Raw genomic sequence first — 18,816 nt, 5'->3', positions numbered from 1 at the left:
TGACACTATAATTACCTACTTACATTAAAAGTGTAAATACATTAGCTACTTATATTAAAAATGTAAACTCTAGACACGATTGTATCTTAGTATAAATTTATTTTTATATAATTCTTTTGTATAAACGACAAACATGGTATATCGTTCTGCAGATTGAAAATCGAATACAAAAGACTGAGAAGAAAAATATTATGCGGTTGTTTACATTCACATATCTCAAGGATTTAATTTCTAGACAACACTAGATTTTCATGTAAATTCAATTTGATATTATTGATCATCGCTTACAATGATCATAAAATTCGAACATAAGGTATAAATTCGACGCACCCAACTCGTAAGTTTTGCGTGTGTCCTTTACTTAAAAATATTACTTTCCAATTTCGCTTATGTAAATAATGTCCTTAAAAAAATACCGTGGAGCCATCTGTCAACCCATCCGCCAATTTGTTTAATGGGACAATGTTTACTGTCGCACGGAGTTTTCATTTAATGAAATTAAAAAATGATATTTCTTTATTTACTTCGGAAGGTCTGTCTTAAACCCGGTAGTCCAGGTGGAAAATAAAACCAACTGCGGGAGCCTGGTGAATGCACAGTGCAATGGTATCAAGGAACCGAGGTGATATACGGGAAACTCGGATAGTATCCCACCTCGTTAATTGGACTTGGTACGATGATGTTGCCGCGCGAATTGTTCACCACGAAATTACCTCGATATCTCGTCGTTGTCGTCGTTTTGTACGGCGTTATCTGTGTCCACGCGAATTTTCTTTCTTCTGGTTCGTTACGACCTTGTTGCGACAGTTAAACCATTAACACGAGACACTGCAGGAAACGAACCAGCAACCAAACTTACATCCGGTCACGATTATCCCGCAGCGCGCTAAAATTTACACCCATCATAACCTTCGCGATTCTAAACAAATTTTAAAATATACGTGTTTGGACATTAAGTTTTCCGTGCAAATCGCTGACATCATCGGACCGTAAAATAAATTTCGCACGGATTCATTGGACAATTACATTTAATTGTGTCCAATTAAATCTCCATTCCAATTAAAATCATCGCGAACACGGAGAACTCATTACGATTTATTGAACCGGTGATAACAATAACGATCGTTTTCGTTTTTCGCGGTTGGATGTACAAATAGTTGGCGCTGTTTCACGGGAATAACTTGATGCAAAGGTTTTCGCCGGGGGGATTATTTTATAGATTGGTCATGATAAATATTGAACACATTAACAAGAACAATAATTTCCGCACATTATCAATGAATAAAAATCAAACAAGCATATAAATGAACATTTAAGAAAACTCAATACATTTGCTCTAAGTTTGTTAGTTAACCTCTAAAATGGGTCACAAGATAAGCTAGTACATTTTTACGTAATTTGAAATTACACAAATACGCCTTGCCAAACTTGAATATTTTCCTAGAAATAGTCGGTAAATGTTTGAAATTGATTCCTTGACGTTCACCGCATACTTATAAATGTTGAGGCAGTTCATTAACTAGTTGGCGGAGATTCACCATTGTCATATTGGCTCTTGTTCCTTAGCAAGTAACCAGCTAGAAAGCTAATGGGATCAGCAGGTCTTTCCTTCGCTAAACTGGACAGTGCTTGTAGCAAGATTGGTACTACCGTTTGGTCTAAATATTGCCTGGTTGGTAAAGATTGCACTTCGACGCGCGACTTCTTTGGTGCTACACCAGTCAAATCAGAATCCTTATTCATTGCTAGTATCCTCTGAAACAATAAAAAAAAAAATACAATTATTAAACATTATTTACCTTTAACACCTTTATGTATAGTCTCTTTCAATATTGCTCATTAAGTTTTAAAAGCTAAGGAAGCTAAATAAACACAAACTTAAATAAAATTATTTACCTGAACCAAACAAATAATGCATATATAACAAGTCAACAAAAACAAACTTAAATTTTAACATAACAGCTGTTTATTTGACTGGCGAGAAATGTTGAAATTATTTTAAACAAACATGCATATAAATTTCAATTAATAATATCAATTTTGTACTATAATAATGATAGAATTCTACCGATGTTTATTGATACATTCAAAATATAGGTAAATTAGAATAAAATAAATATGTAGGGTTACGTATGGATTTATAGGTTATTCGACTCACTTGCGCTGTTTCGCTCACGACATTGGTGAGGGGTTGTGCGGGCGTTGATGGCTCGGTTCTTTCCTCCGTCGTATTTTCTGTCGTTGAGAGATCAACAGATTAATTAGCATCAGCAATGTAACGAGTTCTCTTTCGAAACGTATCGCTGAACGGTACCTATTAAGCTATAAAAAGCAAAATAAACGGATACCTACCACCGCCGGACGCCATCGTGCAAACAAATGATACTACCAACTACGAAGACTTATCACTGCACGAGCACTATTCAAATATTACCAAACGCGCGGAACCCGACATTTATCTACCGCGAAAATCCTTTAATGCTCGTAAACAAGGGAACGCGGAACGCGCTCTTTTTGTAATATCGTTAAAATAGCTTCCACAAATTGTAGTATCATACTGACCACACCAAAGACATTATTCTCGGGATTTATTAAATCATTTAAGAAACTGACCAGCACGTAACATCGTAGATAACCGTTTAGATGTTTCACAGAAAAAAGTAAAGAAACATTATGTTTTTTTTTTGGTTTTGTTTATTTAACGTAAAGTTAGACGCTACGACTTTGGTACAAAAACATAAAACAGTGGTACTGAGGAAACGGTGTACTTCGCGAGCGGATCCTCGAGTCCCTACGAACGCGGAGATATACGAGTATCGTTGTACGTGAACGTGAACTTACGGCCAATTTAAAGGCGAGCGCAGAGCGCAACAGAAGAGTACAAATAGACGTAACGTCTCGAGTCTGCTTGCAACCGAAACAGAGAACGATACGCGCCCCGCCGAAGGTGAAGCTCGAAGAACCGCCCCGCTTGTTGCACGAAAAAAAACGAACATCCATTATTTTTCCAATCGGGATTAAAGCATAATATGTATACATGTATAATATATAACGCGGACGGCGGCACCGACCGTTTTGTTCACAGCATCGTCAAAGAAAAAGTAACGTTAAAACCCTTGGCGAAGTAAAACGATTCCAGATCGATCACACAAACCATAACGAAGATAGTCCTTTTTGGGGTGACTGCACCCCAGAGAAATGGATAAATAGAAGAAAGCTATGCGACATACCGCGGACATCACGTTTCATTTCGTCTTATATCGTTTTGCAGATTAAATTTCGTCGACTGTCGCGTGCACGCTACGGGACAGTCGAACGCACAGTTAATACCGAATAAGTTATACATTTATCGATTTCATTCTTTTCATACGTATTTTCTTTTCATTTCCATTTTTTATCGCGCAAAATTCCCAAAAGCTTCAGAAGCGAAAAGCTCCGCGTGTGTCACGCGTGAGTTAAAACGTGATATTGCATAGTAAAAGGTGACTTGGATATGGCTACATTTAAAAGTGGTAGAGCGCGATCGTAACACATACACGAGACACGAGACTTTGCGCAGCCTTTAAAATCACATCGATGAGTAAAAAGTGCGTCGGCGAGCCGAGCCATAGCCAGCGATACGAATGGCGAGGGTTCAATAATTTCCTCGACTGAACGGAGAAAAGGATCAAAGAGAATCTCTGCGTTCACGGCCAAAGCACCCCGGCACTGCCGCGTCGTCCACAACGCGACATTTCTTCGGCCGCGACGCCCGCGACTGGTGTACCACTCGTGCATCGCCTCGGCAAATAAATGCGACACCTAGACATATCTACTTACAACGTATGTGTATGAACGACAATGTATACATATATATATTTATATATATTTGTATATATCTAAATAGTGATGTCATAAAAACGAACTATGAGACACGCGCCACAACCGTATCCGGGCGCCACGCGTCGAGCGAATGCGAAGGATCGGTTTCTAATCGAGGTTAATTGTTCGATTATTTCTCGCTACTTATCGTCTCCTACTCGTTTGTGTTCGCCGAAACGCGCTACGTGATTCTATTTTCTTTCGACTTCCGAAGAGCTCGACGCGTCGCCGTTCAACGAAAGGGAAACGGCGCACCTCGCGACCATATCCGTCCGACTTAAGAGCTACTTACGTTTAAATCGGTACTTGTTGCTCGAATTGCTTATACATTATATCATTGTCGCATTATCGTTAAATTCACGTTAATTGATCGAGATTAGCTTGCGGGAATATATGTGTGTGTACAGCGGACTAAATATTATATAGGACAATTAGAAATCGACAACGAGCGTGGTGAGTGTGAGTGCTTGCGTGTATTTGTTAATTTCTCGCAGCTCATTGTGGTGTCCTTTTTCGGATGTATACGTGTTTAACAGAGAAAGTTGAAATTCTCGTTGCAGCGTATGTTTTACCAATGTTCGTGAAACAGTGTGCCGCGTTCTTCCTACGGATTGGTGATTCGCGAGATTTTCGTTATTCCGACTCGCGCGACGGAAGAAGCCATCACGGTGGTGACCACCACGGCATCGATGCGATCTTGCGTGTTCCCTAACTACTGCTACGACGACGACAACGACGACGCACTCTCTGCAACACTGTCGCGACTAACAGCGCTACCAGAACCTGCTCTCTCCGCGACGTCGAGACTCAAGATCGTCGATCACCGAAAGAGGGGGACACAACCTTCGTTACGAAATTATAAATCGTATTATATATGTATAATATCATTATATACGTATGTATGTATAATATCATATGCCTGCGGGGTGTGGCAGTGTGGCACAACCATGACTTAAAAAAGCGAGTAACTAATATATTATTATTTTCATGTTTAATTCCCGTGACTCGTGGCGCTTGGAAGCGACAATCGTAACCTAGGACGTCTCGCGAAAACCCCCGAGTGTGTGCATCTGTGTATATATGTATGTAGCTACGTATGAATGTATGTACGTGTGTGTTCGTATTTGTAATTATGGAAGTGTGTGATCGTGTGAATGTAAAATTCGTCGTCCTAAGAGCACGTATCGCGAACCGAACGTTCCATCACACGTTTCAACGTCCACGAATATGCCGGGTCTGTTCGTTATCCCAAGATCTTCTATGCGCACGAAAGATCAACGTCGGATCTTATCGCGTGCCATCGACACGGTACCACGTCCCGCTAATAAAATGTTCCCTCCCTCTTCGTCCAGTTCGGCAGTCAATCAATTTGGCAGTTTTCGTCATCTGGCCCGGTTGACGATTGAGCAACGAGAAATGAGCGATTTGAACGATTGAGAAAAAACGCGAGATCGAAAGAAGTGAAAGGCCAAGAACCGGTGTAAACGATATGGTCGCGGACGAAGAACGAATACGGTCCCATCGAGGAGCGGGTATCGTCGTCGATCAGTGACGTCGATCTCTCGGCGCGGCACCGTTCCGACGAAGCGTCCCGTCTTTACGCGACATGGACCTGAAATCTATCGGACTCGCGACGATACGGCTGATTCAAATTTTAAATTGTTGTAAATTGGACCGACGACAACACGGGGGGAAGAGTTAACGTGTGCATTTGTTCCGCTTCTCTCGAGTCTTCGGCTGCTGGCGACGAGAGAGACGGAAAACCACGGAAGATGATTTACAGATTACACTGCCACAGTATCGTAGGGTGTGAGGAGTCCCCCGTGACCGCCGTGGCTGGCGCTGGCTTGCCGACCGGGGGCTTCGTTTCTGCAACAGGCAGTTCAGATTTTTAATTCTCCCCGAGACACCTTTTTCTCTCTTCTTCTCTGTCACATCGGAGTCATTCCAACACTATCCACGTGCAGACGCTCTCGCGTTTCTCGGCGAACAACTGCATTGAATCTGAACAACAGCAACTAAAGTACCCTGCGCTAGATACAGCGAGGCATGCAACTAACGGCGCTCGCGAACATATTAATAAGACCAAGGGTAGCGTTAATGAATACAACAACAACTATCTTTATTTTTTGTTTTCTCTTTTGTTGTAGCGGTGGATAATGGTTAGTAGCACCAGCGGCAATGGCGGCAGGATCTGTAGCAGTAACAGGGATTGCGGCGGGAGCATACTTGATGTCGTTCGAGTATACCGTCGACGTCATCTAGTAAAGTATTAGTGATCAAACAATGGATATCACATATATAGCGGTTATCACCATAATCGCATGCAAAACACATCGTGATTAAATAAGCGTATTATCGACCCAGGTAGAGATCTCGTTGGTACGGAAGCGGTTCGCTGTCGAAGCATTGACTGACCTATTCTCGTGGCCACAAATAACTAACTAAGAACAGAGTTAAACGCAGCTTCTAAAGCTTCTCAAAATCATTTCTAACGCGACTGTCGATTGCGGGAGTGCACCCTGCGTTTGTAGATATTTATTATTATCTAACGAACTTACGGCTTCCTGCGTAAAGAGTCATGAAACAAGAAAAAGTCAGAGATACGTTAGACAGATTGTCGGAAAGTCGTTCAAGAATTTTTAGTGGAACCACCGTGCACTCGATCACCACTATTGTTTTCAGATATACCCACGACTGTATGCACGTAATCGAATCCAATTCAATAGATTCTAAATACCAACAATAAATAAGCTAAAATAACACTGCCCAAATAATGCTTTTTTACGTATTCCAACCTTCGGTAGACGTTTCTTGTAGGTTTTCATATTCTAAATCTGACAATTGATTATCCCTATCATCCTCAGTTTTTGGGAAATTGAGAATTTCGTATCAAAATACAAACTTCTGAATTTAAAAATTATTTAAAAGTCGATTATAAATGTTATATAAATAGTTTCTGTAAAAAGTGATTCTATATAGATTAACTTAAACTAACTACATTATACAATAAAGTAAATCATTTTCCGCGCGAAAAAAGTCCCAACTGTTTTAATAGTTTCTTAAACATATTTAAATATGAATAATGTTACAAAGATACGTACTATCATTTTATTATACTTCCAGCAATAAATATTTAAACAGCTTCTACAGTTAACACACAAACAATTTTTAAACATGAAAATGTATTCCTCTCAAAATTTCCCAAAAGCTAAAGATAATAAAGTATATTTGCTTTCACATTCAAAAATACGAAAAACTCAAGAAAAATCGCCTAACAAGTATTACATATTAAATATCAATGGACAGTGCGATTTACCCGAAGAATAGATCTAGAAAAAAATTGCAGAGTAATCGAGAACTATCATGAATAGCGAGAGTCAAAGCGACTGAAACGGAGAGTCGGCCAATTTACTATCGAGAAAGTCAATGACAGGTTCTCGAGGCAAAGAAATCTCTCGAGACACAGCGGCAGGAACGGTGGGACGGTTCTCGGCGAACCGTACACCGTTAACCAAACTCACTCGATCTCTACTGACCTCTCTATGAGTTTACGCATCTCCTCGGTGGTCATGCCGTCCTTGCCGCGAGCATTCACTGAAATAGAAAAACACACGGCACGATTGACACAACGGTAAACTACTATGACGACACGTAGCATGCAATTCGTGGAAGCTAACGATTAGGTACACAGACTCCGGAGCGAGTCCCGTTCATTCTTGTACGATGTGACTCGCTCGGCATGCCTATTCGCCTACTGCAATAGGAACGAGCAACGGGAGAGGCGATCGAGAGCGAACAGAACGGGTCACAATCAACGAGGATCAACGCGAACAGAAAAGACGTATCGAAAATCTATCCGGTTCGCGTCGTCAACTTCGATCCGCCTCGTCGTTCAACCCTCTCGCACCCCACTCGATCACGGTTCTCTGTACTGACCGCCGTAGTTGCGGTTCACGAGTTGGTCGCGATCACACTCTGCCTCGCTGATTTCGTTGCTCTCCTTGCTGTCGTTAAAGCTCGAGTTGTTTTGGTCGTGGTTCCTTGGTGGTGGTGGGGGTGGTTCCGGTGATCCAGAGACGGGAATGTTGCGGGCCGATCCTACGCTGCGACGTCCGACAGAGCCACGAGATCCGTAATGGTCATAGGGTGCGCCATATTGTCCGTATTGGTCTTCTTCTGGTGCGCAATTTGCCGGGTCATCGTATTCAGGAGAGAAAACGTTGTGGGTTCCGCTGCCGCCTCCTTGGGATGGTACACGAGAATAGCGTCCGTTTTGACGTGGCTGAAACAAACGTGGAGATATCGAGATAGTAGACGTTACCTTGAGCCTGGTAAATCTTTGAATTTTGTCGAAGCGATTGTTTGCACTGTTCAAACGAAAATCTGTAATTTTCAATAATAACTCACCAATCCTATAGGAATTGCTGAAAGTTTTGTCAATTGTTTAAAGATAAATTATGTACCTATTCTTTAGAATTATATCTAATTTATTATTAACAACTCTTATTTCAGAAAAAAGTCAGTCAGTTCCCTTAATTCTAAAAGCTATCTGCACGATGTTAATATTTATTACCCTTTCCTCTTTCCTATTTTAATGTAATTTTTCTTCTATGCTTTTATATTTCTTTTTATTGTTGAACATTTTCTTTTTAACTTTCGTGTATCCTCTTTTTCCTTTAAACATTCATGTTATTATATTTTAAATATTTTTGTTGAATACTTCTTTTATACATTTAAAAGTCACCACCGAATGAATTACACATTCTCAATTATAATATTTGTAAGAAACTATTTCTGGTACCATAGATTGAGATCCAGAGCGGCTGTGAGCAGACATGTTAGTAGGATGGCCAACAGGTGGTCCCATTGTTCCAGAGTGTCCATTGCCAGGGTGGGGGAAAGTCTGGAATTGCATAGCCTTGCTGGGGTCCATTTCCTCGCGGAATCCAAGAAGGTGGAAAGTGGCGTACGGGCAAATCTCATCCTCCATACCTGAAAAAAATGATCACTCAGGGTAGATACTGCCATTTTAGACAGAATCAAACTACTCTATTCATTGTACGAGATCATCTCGATGAATCGGGGACATAACAGTCGTCCCTTTCTGACAAAACGCCTCTGAAACACGAGACAATCCGAGCGGGTGTATAAAACGCATGCAGTTACAACTATCACTATAATCATAATACCTACTTATTATACATTCCTATGTTTTCCTCTTCTCTCTCTCTTTCTTTCTGCTTAAGGAGAAACATTCATGGAAAATTGTCATGCACGTTAGTTTCACGATTACAAGAGCACAAGTCCATTAACATCCCCTCGCAACCTTCGATCGATCACAAAAGGATATCAAAGACACTTCGAAACCGAAGATGAATCAACTCTAATTTAACACCAGAACTACCATACCAATCAAAATGACTTGTTTCGGTTGTTTTGTTTCACAAATATTAATATCTTCAAAGCATTGAATATTCGAAATGATTTTAAAAGTAAACAGTTTCACTTAAATACTATAATGAATGTCTGAAGAAACTGAAAATAATCTATTATTACAATTTTTATAGGGATTACATATCAATCGTATTAAATGTTCGGTAGTTCTACTGTTAAGTATCAGTGATACATTCGAGACACGAGTGGATAGTTGGCCTAGTCTCCAGATCTCAGAGAAAAAGTGGAATGAATCGAAGGAGGTGTTTCCTATATGAGTGCAACGTGTTTTCTGTTTGCGAAATAAACGGGTACCAGCGCAAGCATGCGAGGACGTGCAACACGAAGAGGGTTTCGGGTCACCATAAAGGCGAGAATCGTGGAACGAAGAGGACTTACGAAGACCGACCGCAACAGCTGCACCGGCCACGGTATAGTATTTGCAGTCACGCGATAAACTTGAAGTTTTCGTCTTCGAAGGGGTAAGATCGCTTCGTTCGGGTCTTTAACTACTTTTACCAACCTCTGTGGGATAGAGCCTCGGCACTGCCCATACGCGGCGGCGGTGGACATCTTCGGTTCGGCGGGTAATGATTCAACTCCTCGTACATATGTCGCCTCGGATCCCACGTCGAGTGACTCCTTATCGAACCTGTTCCACCTATCGAACATATACTACAAAGGTGGTACGACTGGCTAACGCTTACCAAGATTCGGGGTTTGGCTCGCTGCCAATTCGAGTGATTGTATCGTTCGCTTGTGGGATACTTTAGGTCACCGACGGTCACGGTAAACGCACTTGACACTTGGCACGCGCAGCAGTTTGTGTTTAAGCGCAAATCAGGGAGAATAACTGTCTTCGTGGGGCATACAATCTCGGTACTTATATGGAGAAAAAATATTTTAAAGCGAGGCAAACAATGAAACAGAACTGGCAATGTCTATATTCAACGCGTGTGGGTATGGTGTTCTGGGTGTGTGGAAGGTAGAAGAAATATATCGACCTTTCACGTGAAAATTGGCGAGACCCATTTTCGGTGTTATAAAGATTCTTATATCTATTCTACCCCCTGTTTGTGTGTTGTTCGAAATCGATTTCGAGACTGTCTGGTAATGGTGAAGGCTAACGTGTTTCTTGTGCGACCGGATAACGTGTCACGTTAAATTAAAAAACGGTAAGACTATCGTGCCGATGCGACAACATCTAGACAATTAACTGGAATTTAGCTAGAAATCATATTGTTGGCAGTTGTGGCTTACTTATTACTGTACCTCGCTTGATGCGATCGCATGTGTTATAGTTGGATCCGGGTACGGGTGGGAGTTTGCGGTTCGGGGGTGCGATGTAGCCGAGTTCATCACGAAGATCGGGCCTGCGTTTGTCAAGAGTAGCTCCGCCAACACCGGTTTGCTGATAGACCACGTCATCTGAAAGGTATCGATTCGGACATACCGTCAGTCCATGAATTAACGAATGCACATTCGGTACTTGATTTCTTAGTCCGCCGACACCTACGACGGGAAAATCAGCGGAGTGATTTCTTTTCCGTGTGTAGGACGGCGAACTTCTGGATCGATCATCAGAAAAATAACATCTAAAATGTTATCCAAGCGGGAATTATCCGGCGAACCGTTTTCTTATTCCACATAGAGAAATTATCTTACTGATAATCATCCAACAGTTCAATGACTTAGCAAGTTAAAAAAATAAAAAAAAGGTTGGTATACATTGTCCCTCGTAATATTTCTCGTCGGCTGATGAGATACCTCGCAGCCGCGTTTGTTCCGGACCTCGAGTTCTTCTCGACAGTGCGACGCAAATCACCATAATGCCTACAATAATCACTACAACCGTAGCTCCGACCGGCACCACCACGTTTACGTCAAGCCAACTCGGTAACCAGGGGAAATAACGTCTGACGTCCGTGTTGTCGTTACCTCCGTTGCGTACGGGGGGTGCGATCGTACCTGTACGTTAAAACAGTAAAAAGAGATCTTTGAGTTACCTTTATCGCTACCATGGCCCTTTCCTCTGAGAACACAGATCACGATGACGGCAACGATTATAACAACAATAGCTGTTACCACGGGTACTACCAGATATATGTTTGCTTTGAAAATTTTTATTGGATCTTCTTCGTTGCCACCACCGTTCATGTCGCGGGCCGGTGCAATGGTGCCTGGAACAAAAAACAGGGCGACCATAGAATCCAGCCACCATTAGCACCGGCTACGAGTGCCGAAGCTCTCGCAACCTCCGCCATACTTACCTCCGGTTACGGTCAGAGTAGCGAAATCGTATTCAGCAACGGCGAAACCAGCGTTATTGTGGGCAGTCACTCGCAAATTATACCAGGTAGCAGGGTCCAAATCCAAAACGACGAAATTGCCACCGGGTTTTACATTATTCGAGACCTGATTCCATTCCTGCTGGTGTCTAGATTGTATCAACCGATTACGATTAATTTCTCGTTGAATTCGATACTCTGTACCGTGCAAAACTGGAAAGAAGCCTGACGGAACCATACAGTGGCAAGAGAGATTTTGCTCTGAGTTTTGTTGATTTTTGTCGTCACACGATCGGATTAATCTGTGACCATTTTCAGAAATAGAATATCAAAACCGAAAGTATTTGCAACAGAGGACCTGTCCCCTCCATTTCGACCAATTAGACTCCCATTTCTTTTATTCATCTTCTTTCCACCTCCGCACAGTGGACGGTTTTCTCTTACCTTTTCTTGTCTTCAACTACGAAATATAGCATCGGGCAGCCACCATCAGACCATGCGCTCAAGTGAAGGGTAATGCTGTTCGTGGATACTTCAATAAATCTAATCGCTTCGGGAATGATCGGTTTCGAGCCTTTGGTGCGAGTGTTCAACATGTCGGATGGGTCGCCAGTGCCAATTCTATAAAAATATTGGGGACCTGAATTTTAATTTGGTTAAAATAAACTTGAAGAAGTGTTTAACCCTTTGCAGTTGAAAGCTTTCCACTAGAAATGTTCAATATTTTCTGATGAAATATAGGGGGCATTTTTTGAAACTTACTTAACGAGAAATCACACATAAATTAAGGAACAAACTTATTTTATTGCAATATTTCACGTATTGGTGCATTATTGCAAAACTTAATATAAAATATTAAATTGTATAATTTTGTTGCATTAAATTAAATAACGACTGAGAGTCGTCTCTCGAGTGCAAAAGGTTAATCGATGCGGAGATGCGAGATAAATACCCATTGTAAGCAGTGACATAGATCTGATATCTCGAGCCGCACCACAAGTTTTCCAGTGTATGTTCCTGATCCGTCGAGCTAATTTGTGCGGTTTCCCAGTCACCGAATTCGGGTTTGTAGTGAATCGTGTAACCATGAATCGGGGCATTGTCGTTCGGATGAGGTTGGAGTTTCATTGACAGCGAGTTAGTCGTTGTACCGCTGAGGCTGACTTTTGGAGAGTGAGGCGGTGCTGCGGTAATATTCACAATTTCAACCAATCGTACTTTTACTGGATTAGTATTAAACCGACGCGTAGATGTCACTGATCTTACCATGGACAACCAGTTGGTGGGTGACGGTATCATGGCCATACGAGTTTTCAACGTAGCAAGAGTATTCTCCGGCGTCGGTGCGGTCAACTTCTTTGATGAATAGAGAACCTTCGGGCAATTGTCGCAGTCTGTCACTTGATTGGAGAACAACGCCACGTACTTTCCATACCACTTCCGGTGCAGGTACTCCAACAGCAAGGCAGGGCAGTTTCACGTCTTCTTTGTAGGTAGCCGTGAACTTATCATCGAACGATGCGATCTTTGCCGGTACTGAAATTTAATTTATGGTCGTTTAACAGTATTGAATCATAATGAAGGATATTATTGAAGAAATGCGTAAAGAACATAAAAAATATACCTCTAACGCTTGGTGCCAATGATACAATCTTAGAAGCCTGTCCCTCGCCAATGTTCGTGCTAGCGGTTACCCAGAAATTGTATCTGCGTTGTTTGTCCAATTTAGAAGCTTCGTGAGTCAATTGATTCGGCAATACTTTCTGGCTAGTCGGTTCCTCAGCGTTTTCTGCCTTGGTGTAAACGGTGTACTGGGCGATAACTCCATTCGGCTGGCTTGGTGGGCGCCACGAGACGAGGATCGATTCCGGAGACATAACCAGGGCTTTGATCGCAACGGGTGCTTCAGGGGCTGCAATTGAAAATTAATAATTAATAAGTTTGTCGATTATCTTTAGAACATTTACAGAACCTGTCACATACCATCTTGTTCAGTTTGGCAGTGGATAGGTGCAGATTTTACGCCGTCGCCGCCAGAAGTGAAAGCCAGAACCTGCATGCTGTAATTGGTGTACTTCTTCAGCCCGTGCAAAATCGTTTCACTGGAGGGGGTAATCTTGGTATCCTTGGTGTTCTCATCATACCAGGTGTCAGATGGTCCATAAATAACCTACAACAAAAAGCAACAGTAGACTCCACTGAAATTTCCAATCAGCATGTCTAACGCATACTGACTTTGTATCCAGTAATAACTCCGTTAGCAGCGCTGAGTGGGGGCGACATCCATGAAACTCTGATTGTTTGAGATGTAAGGGTGGTGCAGGTGGTGTCGTGGGGCGGTTCCTCAGGTACTCCTTCGGCAGTGTGCTGTCTTCGTTCGTCGCTCATTGGTCCTGACCCAACTTTGTTAAAGGCTTGAACAACAACGCTGTACTGGGTGTAAGTCTTCAGGTTTGTGATCTGCAAATGGTGTTCCTTGCCGTCTTCCATGGAGAAATCAACAGTCTCGTAGGTGTAGGGTTTGTCAGAGGAGGAGAGTTTGTAGCCAACGTAGTATCCAAGAATCTCGCCATTCCAGTCTTCGCGTGTTGGTGGTTTCCATGTAACCTATTCAAATTTATATTATTTTAGTGTTCTCACCTGTTTCTAATTAACCATTTAATGCATTACCTTCAGAGTATGTTGGTCAACGGCATCAACTCGAACAGCGTTTGGTGGTCCAGTGGGTGCTTCCTCGGCAGTAATTATGGTAACGGTGTCAGAGGGACGGGACGCTCCAATTTCGTTTTCGGCAACGATTCTCAGATGATAAGTGGTGGCTGGTTTCAGGTTGAAAACTCTGGCTACGTTCTGCTGCGATCCAGGTACGAGTACTCTGTCAATATCAATATCCCAGGAGCCCTTGCTGATCTTGTATTCGATGACGTAACGTTTGATGTGGCTGTTTCCGTCGTATGGTGCTGCCCAGGATAGTTGAACCGAACGTCCGGATTTGTCCAATACTTTAAGAGCATAGGGTACTTCGGGAACCTCTGTAATAATCATTAGTTAATCAACGCTTCATATATAAAAAGCAAAAATACAATTATTTAAAAATTAACCTTGAACGATCATGGTGATGCTTGTATCATCGCTTCCAAAAGCATTGGTGGCAACACAGGTGAACATAGCAGAGTCGCTTCTCTCGGTTCTCTTGATGCTGAGGTCAGACAGTACTCCATTAGCCAGGATTTCCTCTCGGATGGTGTAACGGGAATCGCTCTTCGGGTCCAATCTCTTGTTATTCATGTTCCACAAAATGCCAATGGGTTTCTCTCCTTGTGCCTCGCATTGCAATACAGCTGGTTCTCCTCGTCGTGCAGTTTGGTTCTTCAACTTAATCTCAAAGTGGGGTGGTGCTACATTTAAAACAATCATTTTCTCATGTTATCACTGAAGAAGATACAGGAACAAACGATTCAAAGATTCTTTTGAGATGGATGAAAAACGGATTGCTTGTCAGCTTGCCAAGGAAAAACCATCAGATTACCAAGTTCTTTAGCATTTATAATTTTTTACAATTAAATAGAGAAAATAGCAGAAATCCTTATAATTCAAATTTAATGTAAATACTTAGAGAGTTTAATATTGACACAGTTTTAACAGTTCTATGTCGATTTAATTTGATGTGTACTTTTAACCTTATTATTCAGTTATAGCTTCGGATGAAACAAATAAATTTAGATACACTTACCCTGAACTGAGATGAGAATGACAGCCGAAAGTCCTGAACCAATTCCGTTTACAGCCTCGCAAAGATAATAGCCCTCGTTTGTCTTCTGAATGTTGTTAATGGAAAGAGTTCCATCCTCAACGGTAATGTCAGGGTTGCTAAGTTTCAAGTCCGTGTAATCACCCGGTGTATCCCCTAAAAAGTGAAAGCAAACATTAGAAACATCCATGGCTGAATTGCAACCCAGCTGTTATTAGATCCAAGATATTTACCAGCAGCTCTTTTCCATGTGACTTGAGGCTTGGGGAAACCGTCGGCTTTGCATTCAACTCGTGCATCAGATCCCTGAGCAAATGCCTTATCGGTAGGTTCCAGAATCCAGCGGGGAGGTACTGTTACAGAATGAGCGGGTTAATCGGAACGTTCTCCCGGCGCTTTTACCAATCGACAGTTAGCCGGGAGCCAGTCGCATCGTGGACTCCAGTCTCAAACATGTCATCAGGACACAAAACGACTTGACAAGACAATCGTATTTATCGCTGGCAAAGATAGGAGACTGGAGCCACGACAATCGGTTTCGCGGCATGCTGAGCGAAACGCAACTCTCTCCCGCAACTGCTACAAACACTGCGATAATTCGACATGCGGGAACTCGAGATGATTATGCGGGTGAACTACTGCACGAACAGAAAGAAAGAAGGTCGTCAAGCAGATAAAGAGACTGCGGTTGCGGCTCTGAAGGAGCTCGCGTCGCCCATGCAAGAGATACGCTACTATGATACTCGAGCACGGTCCATCATGCTGCACCGCTTGAAAATTGATCTACGGTTAGTCTAAATAGGAAAGAAAGAAGACATGCGTGTTAGAAAATATCGACTACCGCTACGAATGCAATCTACACAAAATGAACGAGGCGAGACGTGTGGTGAGAGGTTAGGGAGGTGACAGGGTTGGGTTTAGGGTGGTGGGGTGGCGAGGCGTGAGGTCGAAACAGGTTTTCGTCTGGTGGTGACAAAGACGTTGGTCGAAAGGGTGATTCTCAGAGGGTGATTGGATGGTCGGTCGGTCATCTTGGAACAAGGACACGTTGTAGCGCGACGGGGGTACGGTGAGGTATTAGAAATCGACACTCGAATGTGATCACGAGAGACACAGCTCGATCGTAGTACCTAAAGAATTCTCGCCGAGTGACCGCGGCGATCCAACGACTAGACTGTTCACACGGTGAAGAGTAATGATGATCGCATGGAGGATACTTTGCGACGCGAGACGACACGACGCGAGTCGCGTGCATTCAAAGAGAACACGGAGTGTAATCCTAACAATGTGATACCTGCGTCTACTTTGTCGCGGCCAAATGATGTTCGGATGCCAGCGGAGTGTGTTCGTCGAAGAGATTTAGCGACGATGAGCGTAAACAACCAGACAAGGGAAATCAAACGAGGCGAAATACTTAGCCACAAAATACGAATGCGATTCAAGCTCAACCAACTTGCTGTACAAGGGCTGTGGGGGACACGTAGGACTCTGGGCGTATTAATTCTTGCGTTTGCTATTCGGCTGAAAAAACATAGGCGAAATCCAGACAGGGCGTATAGAGAGACACGAAAGAAACGGAAGGTAGAAATATATAGACAAGATTATATATACAGAAATCATCAGAGTACAGATCAATAAACAGAGAGAAAGAGGGTGAGAGAGAAGAAGAAGAAGAAGAAGAAGAAGAAGAAGAAGAAGAAGAAGAAAAAAAAGAAGGGGAGGAAGATAGAAGAGAGAGAATGAAAGTCTATAAACAGAAAAAGAGAGTGAGATATTATATAATATATGTATAAATATATATAAGGATCGGCGCGCAAGAGAGTCGTCCCCGGCGACGAAAGCAACGCACTGTGTACGATGGAACTCATCCGCTGAGAACTGAAATCCAGAAAGCTTCCGCAAGGTAACACGACAGCTTCGGCAACGACGAAGATGCATCAATCAAGCCTGCAATTCAAATACTCTGACGGGCCCGGTATACCGCGGTTGCTTTATCATTCCGACTCAGTTCAATCATTATCAGTTCAACCATTAGTAATCATTCAATGCTCCCATTAGTCTGGCCCTAACCGTGAACTCGTAATGTCGCCTCGTGGACCGCCTTCCCGGACGGATTACTCGCGATACAAGTGTAACGTCCTGCGTGCTCCGGCGTGACCGGCTCGATCAGCAAGATACTCGTCCGTGGGCCGAGTTTCCCGACGCTGTATCCCATGAATTGCGACAGGGGCTTGTCCTCGTGGGTCCAGGCAATATCGATGGGGGTGTCACCGAGCAGCACCATGCACGCCAATTGGGCGGCCTGCCCAGCATAGATCGGCTGATCCCCGAAATCGAACGGACTGATCCGTGGCAGGACTGGAATGATAGGCTCTAGCTAGATCCACGATAGGCACGGTTTCTTTCTCTGATCTTTATGGTAGACTGGTGAGATCCCGTAGTCAAGAGCGTCGCCGACTCTCATCGATTACGTAGGTTCCCTTCGCGGCCGCATGGAACTCCCACGATTCTCGCCTTTCGACTCAGCGAACTCCTCTTGTTCGATACGAAAAATCTACTACAACCCGTCCCTGTTATTCGTCACGAAGTGTCTCGAATCACTGGGCTCGGCGTCCCATGCGGAACGATTCATCCACCACGATTCTCCATTCGCTAATGAGATTCGATACTCCGAGAAGGATGAGAGAAAGGATTCGAGAAGAAGAGAGAGAGAGTATGAGAAAGAAAGACAAAGAGGCAAACAGAGAAAGAAAGAGACAGAGATACACAAAGAGAAAGACGGTACAAGTGTGGACGAGTGTTCTTTTTATTTTTGTGTCCTGTGTCTGTGTACAACAAGAAGAGAAGAGAAGAGAAGACGGTTGAAGGCGGATTCAGAATGTGGGGAGTCGAGCTCGTCCTGAACTGCGGACAAATTACCTTTGATCATGGTAGCCCAAGGATAACGAGAGATGGGACTGTGGTCCAAAAGCTACACTCGGCCGAGCGACCTACCTAAACGATGATGCTTCGAAACAAACGATTGATGCGGGGGGATAATTATAATGTATATGTATATATATATATATATATATATATATGTAAGAAAGAAAGATGGATAGTCGAGCGGATGCAGCCTTCCAAACATATTTATATATATATGTAATATATATGTAATATATATGTGTATATATATATGTACATATATATGTACGCTATTACAACAATCAACAGCAGACATTGGAGACGTCGTTCGTTCTCTCAATATTACGACTACTACTTCGAACTACGACCGCAACAAGACCGATTCAAATATATAATAATACAACATCATCATTTGGCCGATCTCAACGTAACGTAACGTAAACACGCATAACACAACTGCTTCAATTCTGGCTTGGCTACCCGTAAAACGCCTTTGGCTATACATCATCATGCCGATTTCGAGCTTGTCCGTTTGTCTTGTCGATTACTGTTCTTTCCGTCTTTTGCATTTCACTG

The 18,816-nt window shown here is 42.7% G+C and overlaps 2 protein-coding genes and 2 long non-coding RNA genes across 33 annotated transcripts in view; 2 read left to right on the top strand and 2 right to left on the bottom strand.

Moving 5' to 3' along the window:
* Positions 1–79: 79 nt before the first annotated feature.
* LOC116431309 (protein dpy-30 homolog) lies at positions 80–2,476 on the bottom strand. Its single transcript, XM_031986551.2, has 3 exons — positions 2,353–2,476; positions 2,159–2,235; positions 80–1,755 (listed from the first exon to the last, which is right to left on the bottom strand). Exons 1-3 carry the CDS (start codon positions 2,366–2,368, stop codon positions 1,516–1,518), a joined length of 333 nt encoding a protein of 110 aa, XP_031842411.1. The 5' UTR covers positions 2,369–2,476; the 3' UTR covers positions 80–1,515.
* A 1,569-nt stretch (positions 2,477–4,045) lies between these two features.
* Positions 4,046–6,360, top strand: LOC116431311 (uncharacterized). Its single transcript, XR_004235902.2, has 3 exons — positions 4,046–4,163; positions 6,012–6,125; positions 6,229–6,360. It is a non-coding gene; the product is annotated as an uncharacterized LOC116431311 (long non-coding RNA).
* Dscam1 (Down syndrome cell adhesion molecule 1) overlaps positions 4,157–18,816 on the bottom strand; it is a 69,687-nt gene continuing 55,027 nt past the window's right edge. For 24 of the 29 annotated variants that reach the window (XM_076371004.1, XM_076370982.1, XM_076370995.1 and 21 more), the window contains 18 exons: positions 15,570–15,689; positions 15,319–15,492; positions 14,687–14,983; positions 14,256–14,617; positions 13,821–14,192; positions 13,569–13,755; positions 13,210–13,497; positions 12,852–13,121; positions 12,538–12,769; positions 12,030–12,206; positions 11,568–11,734; positions 11,026–11,265; positions 10,558–10,725; positions 9,821–9,958; positions 8,666–8,856; positions 7,801–8,146; positions 7,401–7,458; positions 4,157–5,730 (listed from right to left, as the gene is read on the bottom strand). In XM_076371004.1, coding sequence (XP_076227119.1) covers positions 5,646–5,730; positions 7,401–7,458; positions 7,801–8,146; positions 8,666–8,856; positions 9,821–9,958; positions 10,558–10,725; positions 11,026–11,265; positions 11,568–11,734; positions 12,030–12,206; positions 12,538–12,769; positions 12,852–13,121; positions 13,210–13,497; positions 13,569–13,755; positions 13,821–14,192; positions 14,256–14,617; positions 14,687–14,983; positions 15,319–15,492; positions 15,570–15,689 — 3,872 coding nt within the window. In that variant the 3' untranslated portion in view covers positions 4,157–5,645. Of the gene's footprint in view, positions 5,731–7,400; positions 7,459–7,800; positions 8,147–8,665; positions 8,857–9,820; positions 9,959–10,557; positions 10,726–11,025; positions 11,266–11,303; positions 11,478–11,567; positions 11,735–12,029; positions 12,207–12,537; positions 12,770–12,851; positions 13,122–13,209; positions 13,498–13,568; positions 13,756–13,820; positions 14,193–14,255; positions 14,618–14,686; positions 14,984–15,318; positions 15,493–15,569; positions 15,690–18,816 lie in introns of all 29 variants that reach the window. The other 5 variants (XM_076371001.1, XM_076371002.1, XM_076371000.1 and 2 more) reach the window with 1 other exon arrangement.
* Positions 9,993–11,219, top strand: LOC116431310 (uncharacterized). Of its 2 annotated transcripts, XR_004235901.2 has the most exons (4): positions 9,993–10,472; positions 10,599–10,732; positions 10,854–11,015; positions 11,155–11,219. It is a non-coding gene; the product is annotated as an uncharacterized LOC116431310 (long non-coding RNA). The 2 variants fall into 2 exon arrangements; XR_004235900.2 differs by lacking the exon at positions 11,155–11,219 and having other exon boundaries at positions 10,854–11,059.

Source organism: Nomia melanderi, chromosome 9, assembly GCF_051020985.1.
Source record: "Nomia melanderi isolate GNS246 chromosome 9, iyNomMela1, whole genome shotgun sequence".
NCBI lineage: Eukaryota > Metazoa > Arthropoda > Insecta > Hymenoptera > Halictidae > Nomia > Nomia melanderi.
Note: the sequence above shows the minus strand (reverse complement) of the source record. Positions and strands in the feature narration are given on the sequence as shown.